General features: G+C 40.5%; 1 protein-coding gene across 1 annotated transcript in view; it reads right to left on the bottom strand.

Annotated features, from left to right (window-relative positions):
• Positions 1–273: 273 nt before the first annotated feature.
• Nuf2 (NUF2 component of NDC80 kinetochore complex) overlaps positions 274–18,352 on the bottom strand; it is a 26,809-nt gene continuing 8,730 nt past the window's right edge. Inside the window, exons 6-14 of the mRNA XM_028761032.1 lie at positions 17,087–17,184; positions 15,528–15,601; positions 14,209–14,305; positions 13,081–13,143; positions 11,468–11,605; positions 8,620–8,760; positions 7,704–7,879; positions 6,254–6,389; positions 274–757 (exon numbers count right to left, since the gene is read on the bottom strand). Coding sequence (XP_028616865.1) covers positions 623–757; positions 6,254–6,389; positions 7,704–7,879; positions 8,620–8,760; positions 11,468–11,605; positions 13,081–13,143; positions 14,209–14,305; positions 15,528–15,601; positions 17,087–17,184 — 1,058 coding nt within the window. The 3' untranslated portion in view covers positions 274–622. The remainder of the gene's footprint in view (positions 758–6,253; positions 6,390–7,703; positions 7,880–8,619; positions 8,761–11,467; positions 11,606–13,080; positions 13,144–14,208; positions 14,306–15,527; positions 15,602–17,086; positions 17,185–18,352) is intronic.

Raw genomic sequence — 18,352 nt, forward strand, 5'->3', positions numbered from 1 at the left:
TTACTCTTTCAAATTATTATATATTAGAAAGTGTGGCATATCAGGACTATTCCAATTTTGGTGGCAGCTCAAATTTTTGCTATGTAAGTCTTCAGAGATCATCATAATTCTCCACCGACACAACAGCAATCAGATATCTAGGGAAGGCTGAATGAGTAACAATCAAATGAGCACACAATCAAGATGAGTAGGGCACAATCACGCTCAAGGATGTGGCAATCCAACGTCAACAAAGAAACAACATCCAGGATAACAGTAGTAAAACCCACAGACTTTAGTTAACTATTTGTTTATTCCAACCTGTACATACAAAAAGAGACAGAGTGGAAACATAGAAGCTGTACACATTATTTAATTGAAGCAGAAGCCTATATAACACATGGCATTCTGGAGTCTGGGAAAGCAAGTCAGTGTAGCCCGCAAGGCCCTGAGTTGTAACCCCATTGCCAAGAAAAAAAACACAGGAAGCACACCATCATATATAGGGACACCAAAGACAAACAGGAACCCATGGTACCCACGTTAGTTAGCTGATACTGCTGGTACTTCTATTAGCTTCAGTATAACAATGCAAACAGAAACTGAGAGGCAGCAGGCCGTTTACAGGAAGGCTGGCTGTTCATCAGGGCGGCATTCTGAACATCCTCTTCTTCAGCTCGGCAGTCTTCTCTTCTATTTTAGCGCAGCACTCCTCTGTTGCCTTCTCAATGCCCTCATGGTACTTCTCCAGAGCACTTTTCAAGTTTACAAAGATTTCCTAAGGACAAATGATGAAGGGTCACTCTGTGTCAGCCAGGCCTACCCCAAGTTGAAAATATTCCAATTGGCCATTCATATTAGTTCTACTACAAGGCTGGAAGAGTTTTAAGATCCTTTCTACACAGGACCAAAGACTACAGCTGAGATAAACTATGAACCACCAAGAAAACAAAAGGTTCTGAAAGCTTTATTTCTTAAATCTTGTAAGAATAATCAGGCGTATCAGTGACTGGCTTGTGTGAATGCTATTTTAAGCAATCAGCATGTTTAAAGGCTATAGATCAATTTAAGCTCCTGGTTCTACTAGGCTATGTGCTTATTCCCACAAACAGGAAAGCTGAATAAGTCAGGCAGAAAGAGATCACTTTTGAGAAACCATCAAAACCAAGTGTGGCTAGAAAAGGAAATATAATCTGCAAATACACACCAAGAGTTTCAGTACACCAAAGCAATGCTTTTCTCCTGAGAATAAACACACTTCCAAGGAGGAACGAGTCACACAGACAGAGGCACAATCAATGGAATAGGAAGCCCAGATAGCAGCAAACGACCAGAACAAACGTATGGCCATCGCCCTGAGCACACTCTTGGGTGTTAAAGAAGATGGGTTATAGCCTTCTCAAGACTATATATTTTAGAATATCCATGTAAATGTCTACACACAAGTGGAAGTTTATAAGAGTTCATGAGAGCTACCATATGTAAAGTCTTACTGTGAAGTCATATCCTTCTAAAGTCAAAGCAGACAGCTGGGATGGAAAGAAAACCCAGGCCTAGCCCGGTGCTGTTCACTATAGAAGTGCTAGCCATATGGAGCATTTAAAAGTACAAGAATTGAAAATTATATTCCTAATGCCATCAGCCCTTCTGGTGCATTAGACATGTCAAGGGCTCAGGGCATAGTGCCTACCTAGCCAGAAGCTTCAGAATAGAAAGACATAACACAGGAGTCAGCAATGTTTCATGTGAGTATTGGTCTGATGATCTCATATTTGAAATTTGAGAGATTTAAAATTTTACAATATCCATGGACTTTTACACCCAACATCATCCATTGATTCCAGAAATATTTTTCCAGAAGTATTTTAATCCATAGATCAAAAATATATTGCTGGAAGCCAGCCCATGGTGGCATACACCTTTAACCCCAGATCTGAATCTCTGTGAATTGGAGGCCAGCCTGGTCTACAGAGTGAGTTAAAGGACAGCTAGGGCTACACAGAGAAACCACTCAAATACACTGTGGTATTTCGCCTTCCATTCTGGTATCACTTGTGTTCTATTACCCTACCAGTCCTCTCCCTTAAAGTGTCCTCTTTCCCTCACTCAGACTCTGTTTAGTTCCTGCTGTTCTATTACCCTACCAGTCCTCTCCCTTAAAGTGTCCTCTTTCCCTCACCCAGACTCTGTTTAGTTCCTGCTGTCCACACACGCTCACTCCACGTAAGTACATACATATCACACTTAGAACGTGGTTTTTGTCTTTCTGGGCCTGGGTCACCTAACTCAATATAGTATTTTCTACTAACATCTATATTCTTACAAGTTTCATTTTATTTATGGACGAGTAACAATTCATTGTGTACACGCACTACATTTTTACTATCCATTACTTTGTAGGTGGACATCTAGGATGATTCTTGGTAACTTCAACAGAGCAATCATGAGCATGAATAAGCAAATATCAGCCACAGTAACAGCCTGTTTTACGTATGACCAAGAGTATATAGCTGGGTCATACAGCAGTTCTATTTTTAGCCAAAGCACCCCACACTAGCTTCATAGTGGTTATATCACCTTACAGTCCTGTGAGCAGTGACCAGGGGTCCTTCAGACCAGTACAATAGGAAAGTGCTGCTGTGTAAGCCTGGGAGCTGAGCTTGATCTCCAATACACACTGCATACTAGAAGGGGGAGCCAACTCCACAAAGTTGTCCTCTTGTCTCCAAGCATAAGCTCATGCACACAAATAAATAAATTCTTAAAGGCTTTCTTCCACCCAAACTCTTGCCAGTTTTTGGTATCAATTATTTTCTTAAAGCTAGTCATTCTGATTGGGGTAAGATGGATTACAGTTTTAATTTGCATTTCCCTGATGGTTAAGGATGTTGAACATTTTAAAAACATTTACTGGTGATTAGTATTTCTTCTTTTGAGAGCTCTGTTCTGCTTCCTGGCCTATGGATGTTTGTTTTCTTGTCCAATGTTTGGAATTCCTCCTATGCTCTAGGTACCAGTCTATCAGGTATACAGTTAGCAGGTTTTCCTCCCTTTCTGTGAGCTATGATTTGTTTGGTGGACAGCTCCTCCGCTCTGTGAAGGTTTCTGATCTCACGAGGTGGTATTTGTGGACAGTCAGTGAGCCTGCAGAATAATATGCAAAAAGGCCTTATCTAAGTGTGTATCTTGAGAATTTCCTCGAGTTTTTTCTCTGACAGTTTCAGAACTCCATGTCTTAGGCTCTAGTCTTTGGAGTTTGTTTTTGGTACCGGGTGAGAGGTAAGGGACTTATGTATGTTTTCTACATGTCGATATCCCGTTTCCTGTGCAGCTTTGTTAATGTAGCTGACTTTTCTTCAGCGACTACTTGTGGCATTTTTGTAAAAAAAAACCCAAAAAACCAAAACAAAACAAAACAAAAAAAAAAAACCCCAGCTTGCTCTAGCTACGAGCTCTTTTGTCACACTGGTTTGTTTCTGATTCTGTAGTGTAACATGAAGTCAGGTATACCTTCTTTTTTTTTCGAGACAGTGTTTCCCTGTGTAGCCCTGGCTGTCCTGGAACTCACTCTGTAGACCAGGCTGGCCTAGAACTTAGAGATTCTCCTGCTTCTGCCTCCCAAGTGCTGGGATTAAAGGCGTGTGCCACCACTGCCCAGCTAGGTATACCTTCTATTGGACCTGAAATGATGGAAATGATTTGCTCATCTAAAAAGTCTTAAAGGCAGGGACAATGTCCTCGTCTTCAGTTTGACTCCTGAGCCCACTGGGACCCTGATATCCAGGGGTGCGCATACTACTGTTAAAATACGGACTATAAGTTTCAGGTAATCCATTCATGATGAACGACTCTATAAACTGTAAGAAAATAGGGAGGCCCTGCTTTACACAAGAAAGTGAACTATTAAACCATTACTTTAGAGAGATGACACAGGTACTGCTTAGCATTCAATGCAGGGATTTAAAACAGCAAAGTGGAGTCATGGAAGAAAGTTAGCATTTTGCTACAGTTCATGAGACTTACAAAGTTATGTTATGAATGTGTGAATAAAATGGGTGGGTCATTAATAGTATCACTGAGGACAAAGAAATCATAAAATTAACTTTGTAAGTCTGACAGCCAGGGTTATCTCCAGCAAGTCTAAAATGTCAATCTCTTGTGTTATAAAATGATAATGAAAAATATTAAAAATTATGTCATCTTAGAAATATATCAAATAGTCTCAAAGAAATTTATGAAGACATTGAATGGAAGAAATTAAATGGGAAGAGGAGTGAAGAAGAGGAAAGACAGAGAAGATTTTAAACCTTATGTAACTTTTGTTGTTTCTGTCTGGAACAGGAAACAGATCTTTGATGCTGTCCAAAGAGAAGAGGAACCTGAAGCTAGATGCAGGATCTACGTGAAAACAACAGAAATCAGGGCAGCGGTGCCCTGGGTCCCACAGTCTGTGTGTGAGCACTCTGACAATCTGTACCAAGCGCACTTGAGGTCGCCCTCGCATGCACAGCTCTTCTCGGGCTGCTGAGGAGCTAATGGACACGAGCAGGCCGGGTGACGGAGACAGAGCATGCTGCACGAGTGGCCTAAGCTCTGACAACACACTGCGTGCTCTGGAGGAGTGCTACCGCGCAGCCGGGGTCCACTGACACCACACAATGGGAAATAATTAGTATGGATGAGATTTAAACTGATCTTGGCATTTTGAAAATCTAGGTTGAAAGAAATACAATTAGGCCTGTAAGACATTATACTAGGATCTGTGTTGAGACCAATCATTCCACCACAGTATGATATGGTGAAAAACCAACCTGGCAGAGCTGCCCGTGAAGAAGATGTAGTCTCTAACTGATCATAATTTGAACACGAACAGAAGGTGAGACACTGTGGCTAACAACCCAGCCTCTGAAACAAGGCTCTGTGAACAGCTCTGTGCTTCTGGGGATACAATAGTACTTGGGAAGACTGTGGTTAGTACTATGTTCTACAAAGTAAATAATGACAGGTAAGAAGCACTAACTATAAACAGGATAACAATAAATCTGAAAATTAAGCATGTAAGGAGTGGCTGGACACCTGGGCTATTAAATCCAATGGGAGACAACTGAAAGAACACGGGACCATTATCTTATGGGTCATTCCATAGAACAGGGTATAGGTTATTCCAGACGGAAGATCTGAGTCCACCAGAGTACAGACATTGACTATTTTAAATTCAGAATGAGAAATAACATTTTAACAACTACAGCTGTAGTAGAACAGCTTGTGTGGTTATGAGCTCCATCCACAGAAAACAATTACAATTACACAGAGTCCATCAGTAGCTCTCAAATGCCAACCTATTCTAGAGATAAATAGACAACTCAATTAAGCAGTGGGACCTATTGTTCTGAATCTAATTCAATGTATTTGGGAGGGAGCTTGCTCATTTCAAAATTCCTCACTGAGTTGCAACACACAGCTAGTTTTAAGACACAGTGCTCAGTGCCCTTTCAACTTTATAAATACTTATGCAAAGTAGACTATACCCAAGGCCATTCTAGGAATGATCTCACATGCCGTGCTGAGTTTTAAAGCATGGCTGGTATTGCCAGGAAAGGTCTAATATTACTGGTGAGACACATGTGCACAGAGCTAACAGAAATATGACGTAGCTTGGACGTCTTTTATGACTAACAAAGATAGCTCAAATTCAAGCTAGTTATCAGTTTGAATCTGCTAATAATCAGCTCAACAACTACACTCAGAACAAGTGACAACACAGTCTCATTTATTTAGGAATGTAAGAAGGAATATCTCAGGTCTCCTTTGTCTTAGATCTTTAAGACTGCATGTAGACAGTGAGAGACAGTAACAGCAGGAACGCAGCTATCACACACAGGCAGTCTCAGAAACAGGAAGATCAAGAAGAGGCCTAAGAATTCTGAACAAAGGGTGTGCCTATTTTTAGTAGCTTTTGGTAAAATGGTTTTAGAGATATTATTTAAACATCATGAGTAAAGTCCACCTAGCTAATGACTTTAGAACCTTTAGTAAGCAACTACTTTTACTCCAAAGAATGATATTCTGTGATGTGCTAAAAGGAAAGTAAGGAAAAAGGCACAGAAGAGGTATATCTGCAGATTATTAAAGGGTATTCAGAGTAGCATTACACCTGGAAATAAAAGTAAAGGACCTGTGAGGTCACGTTCTACTCCGAAGAACTCAGAACCCTGTCACAGGTAATGTCATCTACGTCTTAACCTCATGGCCTCCATCTCCTAGGAGAACCCACCTGAGACTTCAGTTTCTCCCTTTTTGCGGCATCTCTCAGTTGCTGAATCCCAGATTTAATCTTGTGGATGTCTTGATTAATGGTGGTTACTTGCTCACAGACAGCATCTCTTTTTTCTTGAACTTTATTGCAATCTCTAAAAGGGAACAGAGAAACCTGACATAACCTCTCTTAAGCATTTAAAAAGACAAAGACTAACCATGATTCCAGAGCCATGTGTCAGTACTTGCTCAAGCTCAGAGCCCTTCCAGATATAAAAGAAAGCAGACAAAAGCCACGAAGCCCCAGATGCTGTGGTACACTGTAGTTGCATCATGGCATGTGGAACTACTTCATTCTAGAGTGATTCTTTTTGTTTCCTTGTTTTGTAGAGCTGAAGATGAAAGCCAGAGCCTGGCACATGCTAGGCAAATGATCACCTACCAAGTTACACTCCAGCCCTCAAATCCTACTCTTTAAACTGAAGGCATAGCTCCAGCACCTCAGTGTGTACATCTAGTCACTGTTAGTGGGAAAGTGCATTAGTACAACTTTTCAGCAGATTTGGCAAGAAATAGACAATCCCCGGCTTCTGTCTTTTCCCTTCATATACATGGAAATACTTGACAGTCCCAATGCCACACTTAAGGACTAAAGGACTGACATCCTAGACATATTTGTGGCATCTATTCTAAAGGCACATTCCAAGGACTGACAAGACTACTGGTGAAATATCTTACATACGTCAGAACTTAGCACTGTGTTCATTTTTACCTGAATAATAGCAAGATTATTTTTCTAATGCACTTCTTTTTCCTAGGTCACTATGTCTCAAGTGCACTGAAATAAATGCCTTTAAAGGTTAATATGAAGCAGTTGAACCTGTCTGTCTCAAAAGACAGCAAACAAGCAGAAAAATACCAACCAACCAATCAATCAATAAACAAACAGATAAAGGAAAAAACTTGTGGTCCTATTTCTACATATAGACAGAATTATACATATCTCAGTCACTAGAGGCAGAATTCCTTTTTGAAAACATAAAGTTAATTGGAAAAAACGAAACAAAATAGAAAAGAATAGTGACTTTTAAGTTGGACAGAATTATTACTCTTCTATGCTGGCATAAGTATGAGACTGTCAGGCAAACATCAAGCTCATGTTTCCCAGAGAAATCCTTTGAATGTAGCTATGCATCCAGACCAGAGCTTGGCTCAAGAGTGCAATCATTTTGTGACAATTGCGGAAAGCAATAAAAACAACTATTGGTAATTATGGAAATAAAAACAACTATTTAGAATGAAGAAAGAAAGAAAGAAAGAAAGAAAGAAAGAAAGAAAGAAAGAAAGAAAGAAAGACACATAGCTAATAAAAGAAAACCTAGTGGTTTTGGGAGCCTGTGAGCTTTTCCTGGGTGGACCCTCAGCCCTTCCCTCCCCCCCCCCCTTCCCCCGGACTCGCTCCCTCGTACTCAATCATGGTCCGCTTGTACTGTTTCACATCCTCCTGCTTCTGGTTGATTTTGAATTGTGTGGTAGCAAGCTTTTCCTTCTTCATCGTCACCAGTCTTATGAGGGAATTTTCTTCAGTCTTCAGTTTCTTTAGTTCTGATGAATCACTTTCAATCTGGTCCTCCAAGTTCAAGCTCTGTGTTTTATGAAGAATATTTAAAGTCAACACAACCAAACAGGATTTATTATTAAAAAAAAAAAAAAAAGAAAGTAAGAAAAGGTTTCCAGGGTGAGCTACAGTAATACACAGTTGTGAAATGGAGTTAAGTCTTCAGGCTCTGAAGGCTCAGTAAAGAAACACAACTGTACCAGGGGAAAGAGCCCGGCCAGCCAGAGGAGCTTTTCCTGCTGGTCTACCAGGACTGACAAATGACAGGCACACAACAGCTCCCCCAACCCCCTTAAGAACAACAAACTTCTATTGTAATGTTAGTGATGCTGGGAGTGGCCTGAATTAAGATCTGAAAATGATTCAAGCATCTGAGACATCGAAATGACAGTGCTACCTCTCATACCCAGAGGAGACTCTGCTCTAAGCTTGACATCTCTATTAACCCTGGTGCAATGTTGGGAACTGAACTTGGACTTTATACCACTGATGACAAGTAATCACATCGGTTAGGATGAGCTAAAATACTAATTAAATTAAAAACAAAATTCTACCATGTGTTATGTTAATCTGTTATTCACTTCATCTGAAGGTTACAGTATGTCTTGACATCCCGATGTTTAGAGGGAGATGCCCAACCCCTCAGAATATACTACTACAGAACAACTTTAGTTTTTCTTTAGGAAGATAGTAAACAAAAGATGAAAGTGGATCCAATGCACTGTAACAGCCCGTCACAAATGACAGAAATACTGCCCAATACAAACCTCCTTTAAGATACTGCTTAGTTTCTCCCTATTATCTGCAAGGTCCTGTGATTTCTTTTGATATAACTGCACCTCTAGCTGACAGGAAGGCAATCGATCCACAGAATCTCTATAGATATCATACTTCTCCATCACTTCTTCCTTTGGGAGGGAAAAAAAGAGCAGTTTAATACTCTCCTATATGAAACCACACGGTCAATTCATTTGCTCTTCAATAATTTCTGCATTTGCTACTGAAAGCTCAAGAACACACAACAACTAAGTTCCTAGGTCAGTAGCAAAGTGCCACTACTGACACATGTCAAACATATCACACATTTACTCTTTATTTAATGTGCATGTGTGCCTTGTTGGCATGTACATCATGTACATACCTGGTGCAGGAGACTAGACAAGGGTATTGGATCCTCTAGACTGGAGTTACAGGCAGCTGTGAGCCACCATGCAAGCTCAGAGGATAGAACCCATCTCCTCTTGAAGAGCAGCCAGTGCTCTCAACTTTTGAGCCCTCTCTCCATTATGCTTTTTAAACTCAAAATATTCTTAACAAAAAACTTCCGCTACTTCACCAGCTGACGACTCACTGTTAGCTTTTCAAAGATTCTTCATGTGGAGGGGAAGGGTTCACTGTGACTGGGTAGAGCTTAGCTTGCAAATGCTCTTCTAGTGCCTATTAACACCCTATGGTTTGAGTCTCAGTATCACCAAAATAACCCAAAAGTTTGTTCTGTTAATTCTCAAACTACTTCTGAATACTACAGGGAAGTCATATTATCTATTATAATATTTGTTTGTTTAATAACTATTATTGACATCTGTTTCTTTAAAAAGATAAACTCCTTTTAAAATTATAGAAGAAATATGCATTCACTACAACCACACCCCAAGGCAGAAATTTTTCCTTCTCCTGATTAGGCTATTGCCTGCCTTATCTTAAGAAACAGTTAAAATTTCTCATCGAAGATCTAATCACATTGCTCAATTTTCATTTGTTTCTCTCTTTTTTAAATGAACTCATAAACATCCTTTGAAGATAATGGATCAAATCCCTTTTCCTTCAGGTTTTCATTTGCTTCCTGTTGCTGTGATGAAGACTATGACCAAAAGCCAAGCTGAGTTGTCTGGAGAGATGGCTCAGTGTTTAAGAACACGAGCTCTTCCAGGACCAGCGTTCAATTCTCAGTATCCACACGGTGATTCAAAACTGTCGGTAACTTCAATCCCAGGGGATCTGATATGCTCTTTGACTTCCAAATATACTAGTCCCACACGGTACAGACATACATGCAGGCAAAACATTCACACATAAAACAAAAACAGATAAAATTAAAAGCAACATAAGAAAGAAAGGGTTTATTTTAGCTTACATCTTACAACTAAACATGATGGGAAGCCAGGACAGAAACTAAAGTCAAGAACTTGGAGGCCGGAACTGAACCAGAGGCCATGGAGCACTGCTTACTTAGGCTGCTTTCTTATAAAAACTCAGGGCCTGCCTGTCCAGGGTGGCATAGCATACAGTGAGTTGGGCTCTCCCATATCCATTATAATCAAGAAATGTCCTATAGACTTGCCTACAGGTCAATCTGACGGAGGCCAAGTCTTCAGTTGAGATTCTCTCTTCCCAGATATGTCTAGAATAATGGCAAGTTAACACAAACCAACCAGAGAACTTCATAGGCACAGCAAATGTGTTTTAGTAGGTCTTTTTTCTCTAAGCTTTGGGTTTTCATGTTAATGTAAAGACATTTTCCCTGTAATCTGAGCCCTCAGGAGGCTGAGACAGGAGACTCAGGAGTTCCAGGTTAGTCTAGGCTACAAAGTCAGACTATGGGGGTAGAGTATGTGTATTCCATTTGATCAAAGATTATATAAATGTTCTAAATCTGTGAAGATTTTAAGTGTCTAATTCACATAAGGATTCTTGTAAGAAACAGCCCAGCTTTTTCTCCTAGAGGAACAGCTAACTTAATAAAATCCTTCTTAACGGAGGGTGGGCTCAGACCCAGATCTCCCCATGCTGAACAAGCATTCTACCGCTTAGGTAAACACTCAGGTCCAACAGAACTGTTTGAAATAAGCCAGCCATTCCCCATACATTCTCCAATCCCTTTCTGTACTCCCGTTTGGTTCTGATGATTTTTTTCCTTATTATTAGTGACAATTTTTATTATTGGGAATTATCTGGATAACGAGGGTAAAATTTCTTTTTACTGATAGGTTTAATACCTTGTTTGAAAAGAGAAGCCAAGCTGTCTGCCCACTTCATCTAATTTTGTCCTGCCCCATCTCAATCCACCCCTCGAAGCAGCCCCTGGCCTGGAACACATCTCTTCTGCCTTGAATGATTAGATACTAAGACAAATTTCCACTGCCCTCTCCAATCTGATTCCTCCAAATATAAACTGAATTCTCTCATTTTGTTATTCCAAACCATCCTCTATTTTTTTAATGCTATTTTTAAAACTGATTTAACTTCTCTATAGCGGTTTTTATATTTGAAACAAAACCCATCAGGAGAAAAAAAGGTTTCTCATATGTGTCCTGTGCTCACCAACACACTTTATGAATTCATAGTTCACGCTGTGTTTTTAGTCTTTGTAAATTTGTGTATTATGTGTAATACCTTTCTCCTCTAACACTTGTGTGGTGAAGTTCCACACAAACATGGCATTTCCTCTAGATCCATCAGCCAAAGCCTCAGAGCCGCAGTGGGATTCTATGGCTGTCCTGCAGCTGCATTCTCCCCCTCTACCCCACACATCAGAGATGAGCATAGAAATTCAAGAGAAAAACCTGTATAGATCCTAAGTAATTCAGAAAGTACCACACAGCAAAGGCAACTGACCCTGGCATTGCGGAGCTTCTGGACAGTGTCTTTCATCTTCTCTTTATAGTTCTTCAGCTTCTCTGGAGAGTCCACAATTTTGCTTTTCAAACTGTCTTGAACTTCTTTCAAAGAAACTACTGACAACTTTAGTTCATTCTGTTGAAAAACATTTTCACCAATCAGGTAAGACAATAAAATTACCATTTCAATAATAGAACATAAGCTCATGTCTGTTCTAACAGGGTAAACTGACTTTTGCCCACCATGGCCAGCTTCATTCCTCAGAGTGACACTTAATGCCCTCAGTGGCATTTCTGGGATCATTATGGTCCTCCTAAGATGCTGCAGCATCCCATCCCTAAGAACATCCACAGATTCTTGGAAACTATCCTCCCATTTCCTCTACGTCCCTTCGTAAGCAACACAAGCGCACGCAACACTGCAATTATATATTTGATGTGCTTTATATTAACCATGGGACCTGCTGGAGTTCTAAAAAGTTACTTTTGTTCTCCTGGTACTCGAGTACCTAAGGTGTGTCTGCAACAGGAGAGAACACGAGAAAGGTAAGATCTGGCAACGTAGGCAGAGAAAAGGAAGCCTTTCTCTATATCTGAAATCTCTCTGTATGTGCTTTTTAGTATTTAATGACAAAATATATTATTGTATGTAAGGCTTGTATAATTCCTCTTAAAAATTTTTAACTTGCTGTAAAACAGCACAGTAGGTAAGGGTGCTTGCTGCCAAGTCTAGTGACCTATCTACACGGTAGAGGAAGAACTCACAAGCTCTCTCCACCACGACATCCTCACTGCCTCTCTGAACACAGCACACCCAGCACCCAGGAGAACAGGAGCATTAAAACTGTGACTAGACAATTTAAAAATTTTAAAATACACATTTAAAAACAGTAAGCCTACAAACAGCCTAATTTACGAAATAAGAATTGCGAAGATGGTCAAAAATCACTAGATTAAAAGAAGTAAAATTAAAAGACTTTCCCCACAGAACAGAGAGAAAAGTTTTAAAAATATAAAACCCAAAAACATTTATTTTTAGAAAGAGTGTAGAAAAATGGACATACTTGTATTTTGTTGCTAAAGATAGAAATTAGAATCCTAAGTGTGAGTCTGGCAACAAGAGCCAACAATAAATGTTCATATATTATACATCCAACTATATTATGCAGCCACTGGTACAACGCAGCTGTTTTGAAGTTCCTGATAACTATCTATACTACAATATTAAAGGTATGTGTGAGGCTGAGACTCATTGAGAATAATATTATTGTGTAAAAATTACACAGATATGCATACAGTAGAAAATGATCCGTTATATGTATACATTATATCTATATCTACATATATAGAGATAGGTAGAAAGGTATGTATCTGATGTATCCAATCATACGGTTAACTTTGGGTCCTTCCGGCTTTCTTCATATATTTCTGAATGTCAATCTTGTTGTTTTCTTTCATAATAGTTTCTGTACTTAAGTTGAAAAAAAGTTAAAACTTGGTTTCCTTTCTGAGGGGAAAGCTGACAGAGAACTGTACATGACTGTCTACACACAGCTAAGACACTGCAGTACACTCAGACATTAAATGCGAGGGAACAGAGAAGATACTTACAAAATGTTTGGTTTTCTCTGAAATATCTGATTTCATTTTGGCATATCCCTCCTGCAGCAGCGTCTAAGAGAAAAGATTTAATGATTCAAAACATCAGAATTAAACCACTAGCTACTTCCTCATACGATAAAAAGAAGAAGAATTTCTTTTCTCAGTAAAAGAGTCTAAGAGTCCCTTTCCTCATCCTTGTGGTCAGTGTCACTAAGTGTAAATAGATTAAGAACACCTTGGATGGTGACAGACACCTGTCAGTGTACCTGTGAGGGGCATTCTGGGGACAACTAGCTCACCAGGGACTCTGACCTAACAGACTGTCAGCCCGCTGATGGACCAAATCTGAACACATTCTTAGGAGGCAGCAGTGCTTCCTGCCTGAGGCAGCGGGCTGGGAGAATGTACACTGCCTTGCACTTTGGGAGCTCGTCTTCCGGCTTCCTGTCCCCACTATACAAGCTGCCCTGCAATGCTTCCCCTCCACGGTGGGCTCAACCCATTGTAACCGTGAGCCAAAGTCAGCCTGCCTGCCCCTTGTTTATGTCAATACATTAGTAACGATAACGAAATAGAAAACATAATACAAAAAACCCTGCATAATCTGTCCTAATACCACTGTAGCATTAATTGAAAATTGAAAAAAAAGTTTTTTCTTAAATAGTAACCAGTAATTCATTAGGTGTATGTGTAGTATCTACTGAGCAGCATAAAAACTCAGACAACTAGGAGTCAGTTGAGACCTGAAAATTATTTCCTATTATTGATACGCACTTTTTAAAATAACAAATTGACAAACTCCAGCTTCGCAGATTCACAGGGAAAATACCATGAGCTAACCCTGAAGCTAGGAACGAAGTATACTAACTAGTGCAGGTTAATGCTGACCAGTACAGTACTTCCTATCAATATGCAAGCTGACCTGATGCCCCTTGAAGGTTTGCTACAGTGCCCAGGGTGCCACAGCCTCACGGTAGAACCAAACTCCAGAAACTACTCTAGAATTCTATGCGTCCAGAATGCACAAAGCACGGGCAACATAACAGGCACAGCAACACATTGTTTCTTCAACAAGTGAAGGCCATGCTTTCCCAGCTGGGTGCACCCGCACAGCGCATGGTAAAGTCCCACGGCTACCGTTTTCTGTCGAAAATCTTGATTCAGCAGGTGCTGCAGCTCCTGAATGTCATCCATAAGCTGTTTGAACTCTTCTTGCTCTTCAACTGGAACAGAACTGAACACAACACAACAGGCCAGAAGAGTTTGTCAATTCCTAATTTTGAAAGGTTTAAGTAACGTCTATGCCTGTGAACACTAAGTGAAGGGTCTGACTCCTTGTTTCTGAATGACATCCTTTTAAAACAACCATTTACTGGATGCCCCTGATCTTCTCTAAAAGAAAACTAATCAGATGAAAGCATTCCATGTTCTAGCACGTAATGAGGGCCGTGCACACACCCCACCCACCGTCACTCCTAGAATGACCACGACTTTCTTCTCTTGTCCAGAGCTAACTTCCCTAACTTGGTCCTGGCTCTCACACCGTACACCTCCCAGTCCGGGTCAGCTACTCTCCGATACCTTCCTTCCCATCAGTACCTACATAGCTAGGTCTCTTTCACACGAAGGTTGAAGTTTTACTTTAGACTAAGATATTAGCCGTTTTGATTCTGCCTTTGTCTGTGATTTTATAAGGTTAACTTTTATCCTTTGTAAGAATTCCTCACATACTGGGATCCCCACGTAAGTTCTGTCACCAGCACCGCAATGCTTCGCATCACACACTGCAGACATTTACTCCCACCTGTCATTTTCTTGTGATTTAGTTTGTGATTGTTTTCTACCATGCTAAATTATAGTGTCTCGCGCTATCAGTCTTTTCGGATACTGTTGCCTACAGAGGCAATTTTACCAGAGACCTTAAACAGACAGACAACCTCAAAGACATCAACAGAGTAGCATCAGACAAACGGAATATGGCTGTTCAAGTTCAGTGCAGACAACCATCAGTCTACGACGGCTCCGCAGAGCAATTATTACTACAGCACAAAGCAGTAGAAACTGTACTGCAAATTTTGATCTTTTTAAAAAGTGGGGATAATACTGGGGCCTAGGTTGTAGCCCCTAGTGGGAGAGTGAACAATCCTTCCTCACAGGACAAAGTTCTGCTGTGACAGCATATTTACTGGGGTATCAACAAGAAAGAACCACTGAGAACCAATGCAGGGCTAGGGAGGGAAACCCTAGTTTTGTCTTTAGAAACAAGGACTGAAATATCCTGCCATTTTTTCCAGGAAGACGTCGAGACTTGGTGAGGACAGTGGCACTGTCATCTATGACTTACAACTTGGTTCACCCATGGCCCTTGGTTCGCCCACGGCCCTTGGTTCGCCCACGGCCCTTGGTTCACCCACGGCCCTTGCTGTGTTCATCTCATCTGTAAAGCTCCCACTTACTTGAGTTTTTCCAGTTTCATCAATGCTTCCTGGTGTGCATTGCTTAACTGCTGCATTTTGTCCATAGAGGATTTCTATGAATACAATTTAATTTCACATTAGCATGTTTTAACAGACAATGCATTAAAAAAATACCAACGCAGACTGCAAAATATTTACTTACCATCAAAAATAGTAAGTTTAGGGCCAGGCCCCTACAACTATTTGCTCTGCAACTTTAAGAGGTTGAGTTTGAATTCCCAGCACCCACATAAAAAGCTGGATACGATGAAGGTGCCTATAACCCCAACACTGTTGAGCGTACACAGGTGAGTCCAGAGAGCCCTCTGGTGAGCAGAGTAGTCAATATAGCAAGCTTCTGTCCCAAAGAGAGACCTTGTATCAGGGCAACAAGGTGAAACAGATGGCAGTATAACTGAGAAGCCATCTGCTGTTCTTGCTCCACCTCTGCCCACACGGGATGCACCCACATGGGCACGTACTACACACAAAGAACCCCTACCCAACACATGAAATAATAACAACAGTAAGTTTAAGTAGTCAAGCAGTTAGGACAAGTGAGTTGAGAATAGCTTTTCTCCTTGTTAAAATGCTAGAGAGTAAACTCAGTCTTATGCATGTTAGGTACAACCTCTGAGCATTATTCCCAAGAATTTCTTTATCTGACACAAATGTTGAGTCCTAGAATGGCTAAACGCTGTGTTAGATGCTGACAAGTCTCAAGAAAAGAGTCTTTTTGGTTCTGATCATACATAGTTCTAACTCTTTGAGCCATCAGTCATGAATGAAAAACTGAGAAACAACTTACTGAAGGACTGAGTGTAGCAGGCAGAGACCATGACACGCGCATCAACACTGTGGCACTCAGGCTTCTCAGAAAGGAAATAGCTGTGTTGTGTCTTTTAAAAGAGAGAGTAAGTAGACAAATAAAAGTGTGTGAGTGGGTGTGTGTGTGTAAGCTTTGAAGTATGTCAGGTTCAGCAGTATAGGCTTAGTCTGATTTGAACTAAGAATAGTTCAGACCATCTGATGTTGCCCTGGTACTTTCTTAGAGTGCCTGTACAGTAATAGCAATGGGCATGAAGCCCCTAATAATAGCTCACAACCTTCACAAAGTCTGTATACTGTACAGTGAAAAAAGGCCTGCTAACGTGATAGCGTTGAACTGCATCTTCACTGTGAAGCTAGGCAGGAAGGATAACAGACAGTCCAACTTTGCCTTGCTTAAAAGGCAAACGAATTTCAAATATCTCAGTTATTTTAAGAACACTATGCATCATGCAACCATCTGGGGGGAAAAAAAGCACTATTTCCTAATGCAAGGAGTAATGTCTCAACTACAACATTAAAATAAAACTTTCATCTTCTCTGTTATCAAGAATATATGAGTCCAAAGTATCATCTCCAAATTAAAGTCTACCTTATATAAATATAAAACCAAATTAAACTGTAACAAATATATAACAATTGGATTTGTGACAAATTTTCAAAGCAAATTAATAATTCATAGATGAGATTGTTGATCTGATGTGTATCTAACAGCTATACTTAAATCTTACATTTTGCAAAAGAAATTCTTCATACTTCTCCAGGCATGTCTCTCTGAAGTGAACGAAGTTGATAATGCCACTTAAAAAACGACTTGTCCGGTTTGCTTCTAAAATAGAAAAGAAAACTATAAACCACTGAAACAAGAGTGTAAACTATCATTTCTTCCCTTAAGACTTTGCTTAAAGCATGTAAAACTGTATGCTTTACCAAAGTGCAGTCTGTCTGTGTGATGTAGACTGTAATTACCTCTGTATTTAGAAAGGAGGGAGGGAAAGAGAGAAGGGGCAGGGAAAGCAAACTAGGTTTGGTTATACAGAAGTGCAAAGACCATGACCATCTAAACTTAAAACAGAAAAAATAAATATAAATAAAGCAAAAACTTTGGACAGTAGAGGACATGCAATTCCTAACAGAAACAGCCTTCAGAGCTGAAGACAGGAGCCCTGTGAAAGCATCTGCCCTAACCAGAGAACACCAACAAAATTCCTGGGTCTTACGGAGTCAAGAAGATGAGATTTTGGAGTTGGAGAGGCCAGAGCAACTAGAATTAGTGAGACTAAGAATTCCCAGGGTACAGGCTATGGAAAGTTAAATCGTTCTGGAAGTCTCCAAGAAACTGGTTCTAATCAGTATGTGGACACAAAGAAACTACTAAGGCTAAGACAATAACCAGAAATATTGAAAGCAATAAACAAAAGCATCCAGTATTAAATAGCATAAAATTTTAACCGAAGAAAAATAAAAAGCAAAACTAGAACAATGTGATTTACAAAAAGAAAACAATATCAAAATACCTTGAAATAGCATCTATGGCAAGTATTGTAAATCAGGTCATGAAAATGCCCCTTCTGCTCAAGAACATCGAGTCTTATGAAGGTAAAAGACAGATCCTTAAAATACCCAAATCCAACTCTAAAAGCTGAAAAAGAAAGTATCTAAATAAAAATTATGCCAGAAAGGATAACAATAGCACACTGGACCTAGAGATGAGAAGGTCATGGAATGGTAGAGAAGCCAGTAGGATGGAGGCCAGTAGGGGGAGCAGGGCAGCCCCTTGTGAGCAGAGGCCAGCAGGGGGAGCAGGGCAGCCCCCTGTGAACAGAGGCCAGCAGGGGGAGCAGGACAGCCACCTGTGAGCAGAGGCCAGCAGGGGGATCAGGGCAGCCACCTGTGAGCAGAGGCCAGCAGGGGGAGCAGGGTAGCCACCTGTGAACAGAGGCCAGCAGGGGGAGCAGGGCAGCCCCCTGTGAGCAGAGGCCAGCAGGGGGAGCAGG

This window comes from Grammomys surdaster, unplaced genomic scaffold (genome assembly GCF_004785775.1).
Source record: "Grammomys surdaster isolate TR1022 unplaced genomic scaffold, NIH_TR_1.0 130, whole genome shotgun sequence".
Taxonomy (NCBI): domain Eukaryota; kingdom Metazoa; phylum Chordata; class Mammalia; order Rodentia; family Muridae; genus Grammomys; species Grammomys surdaster.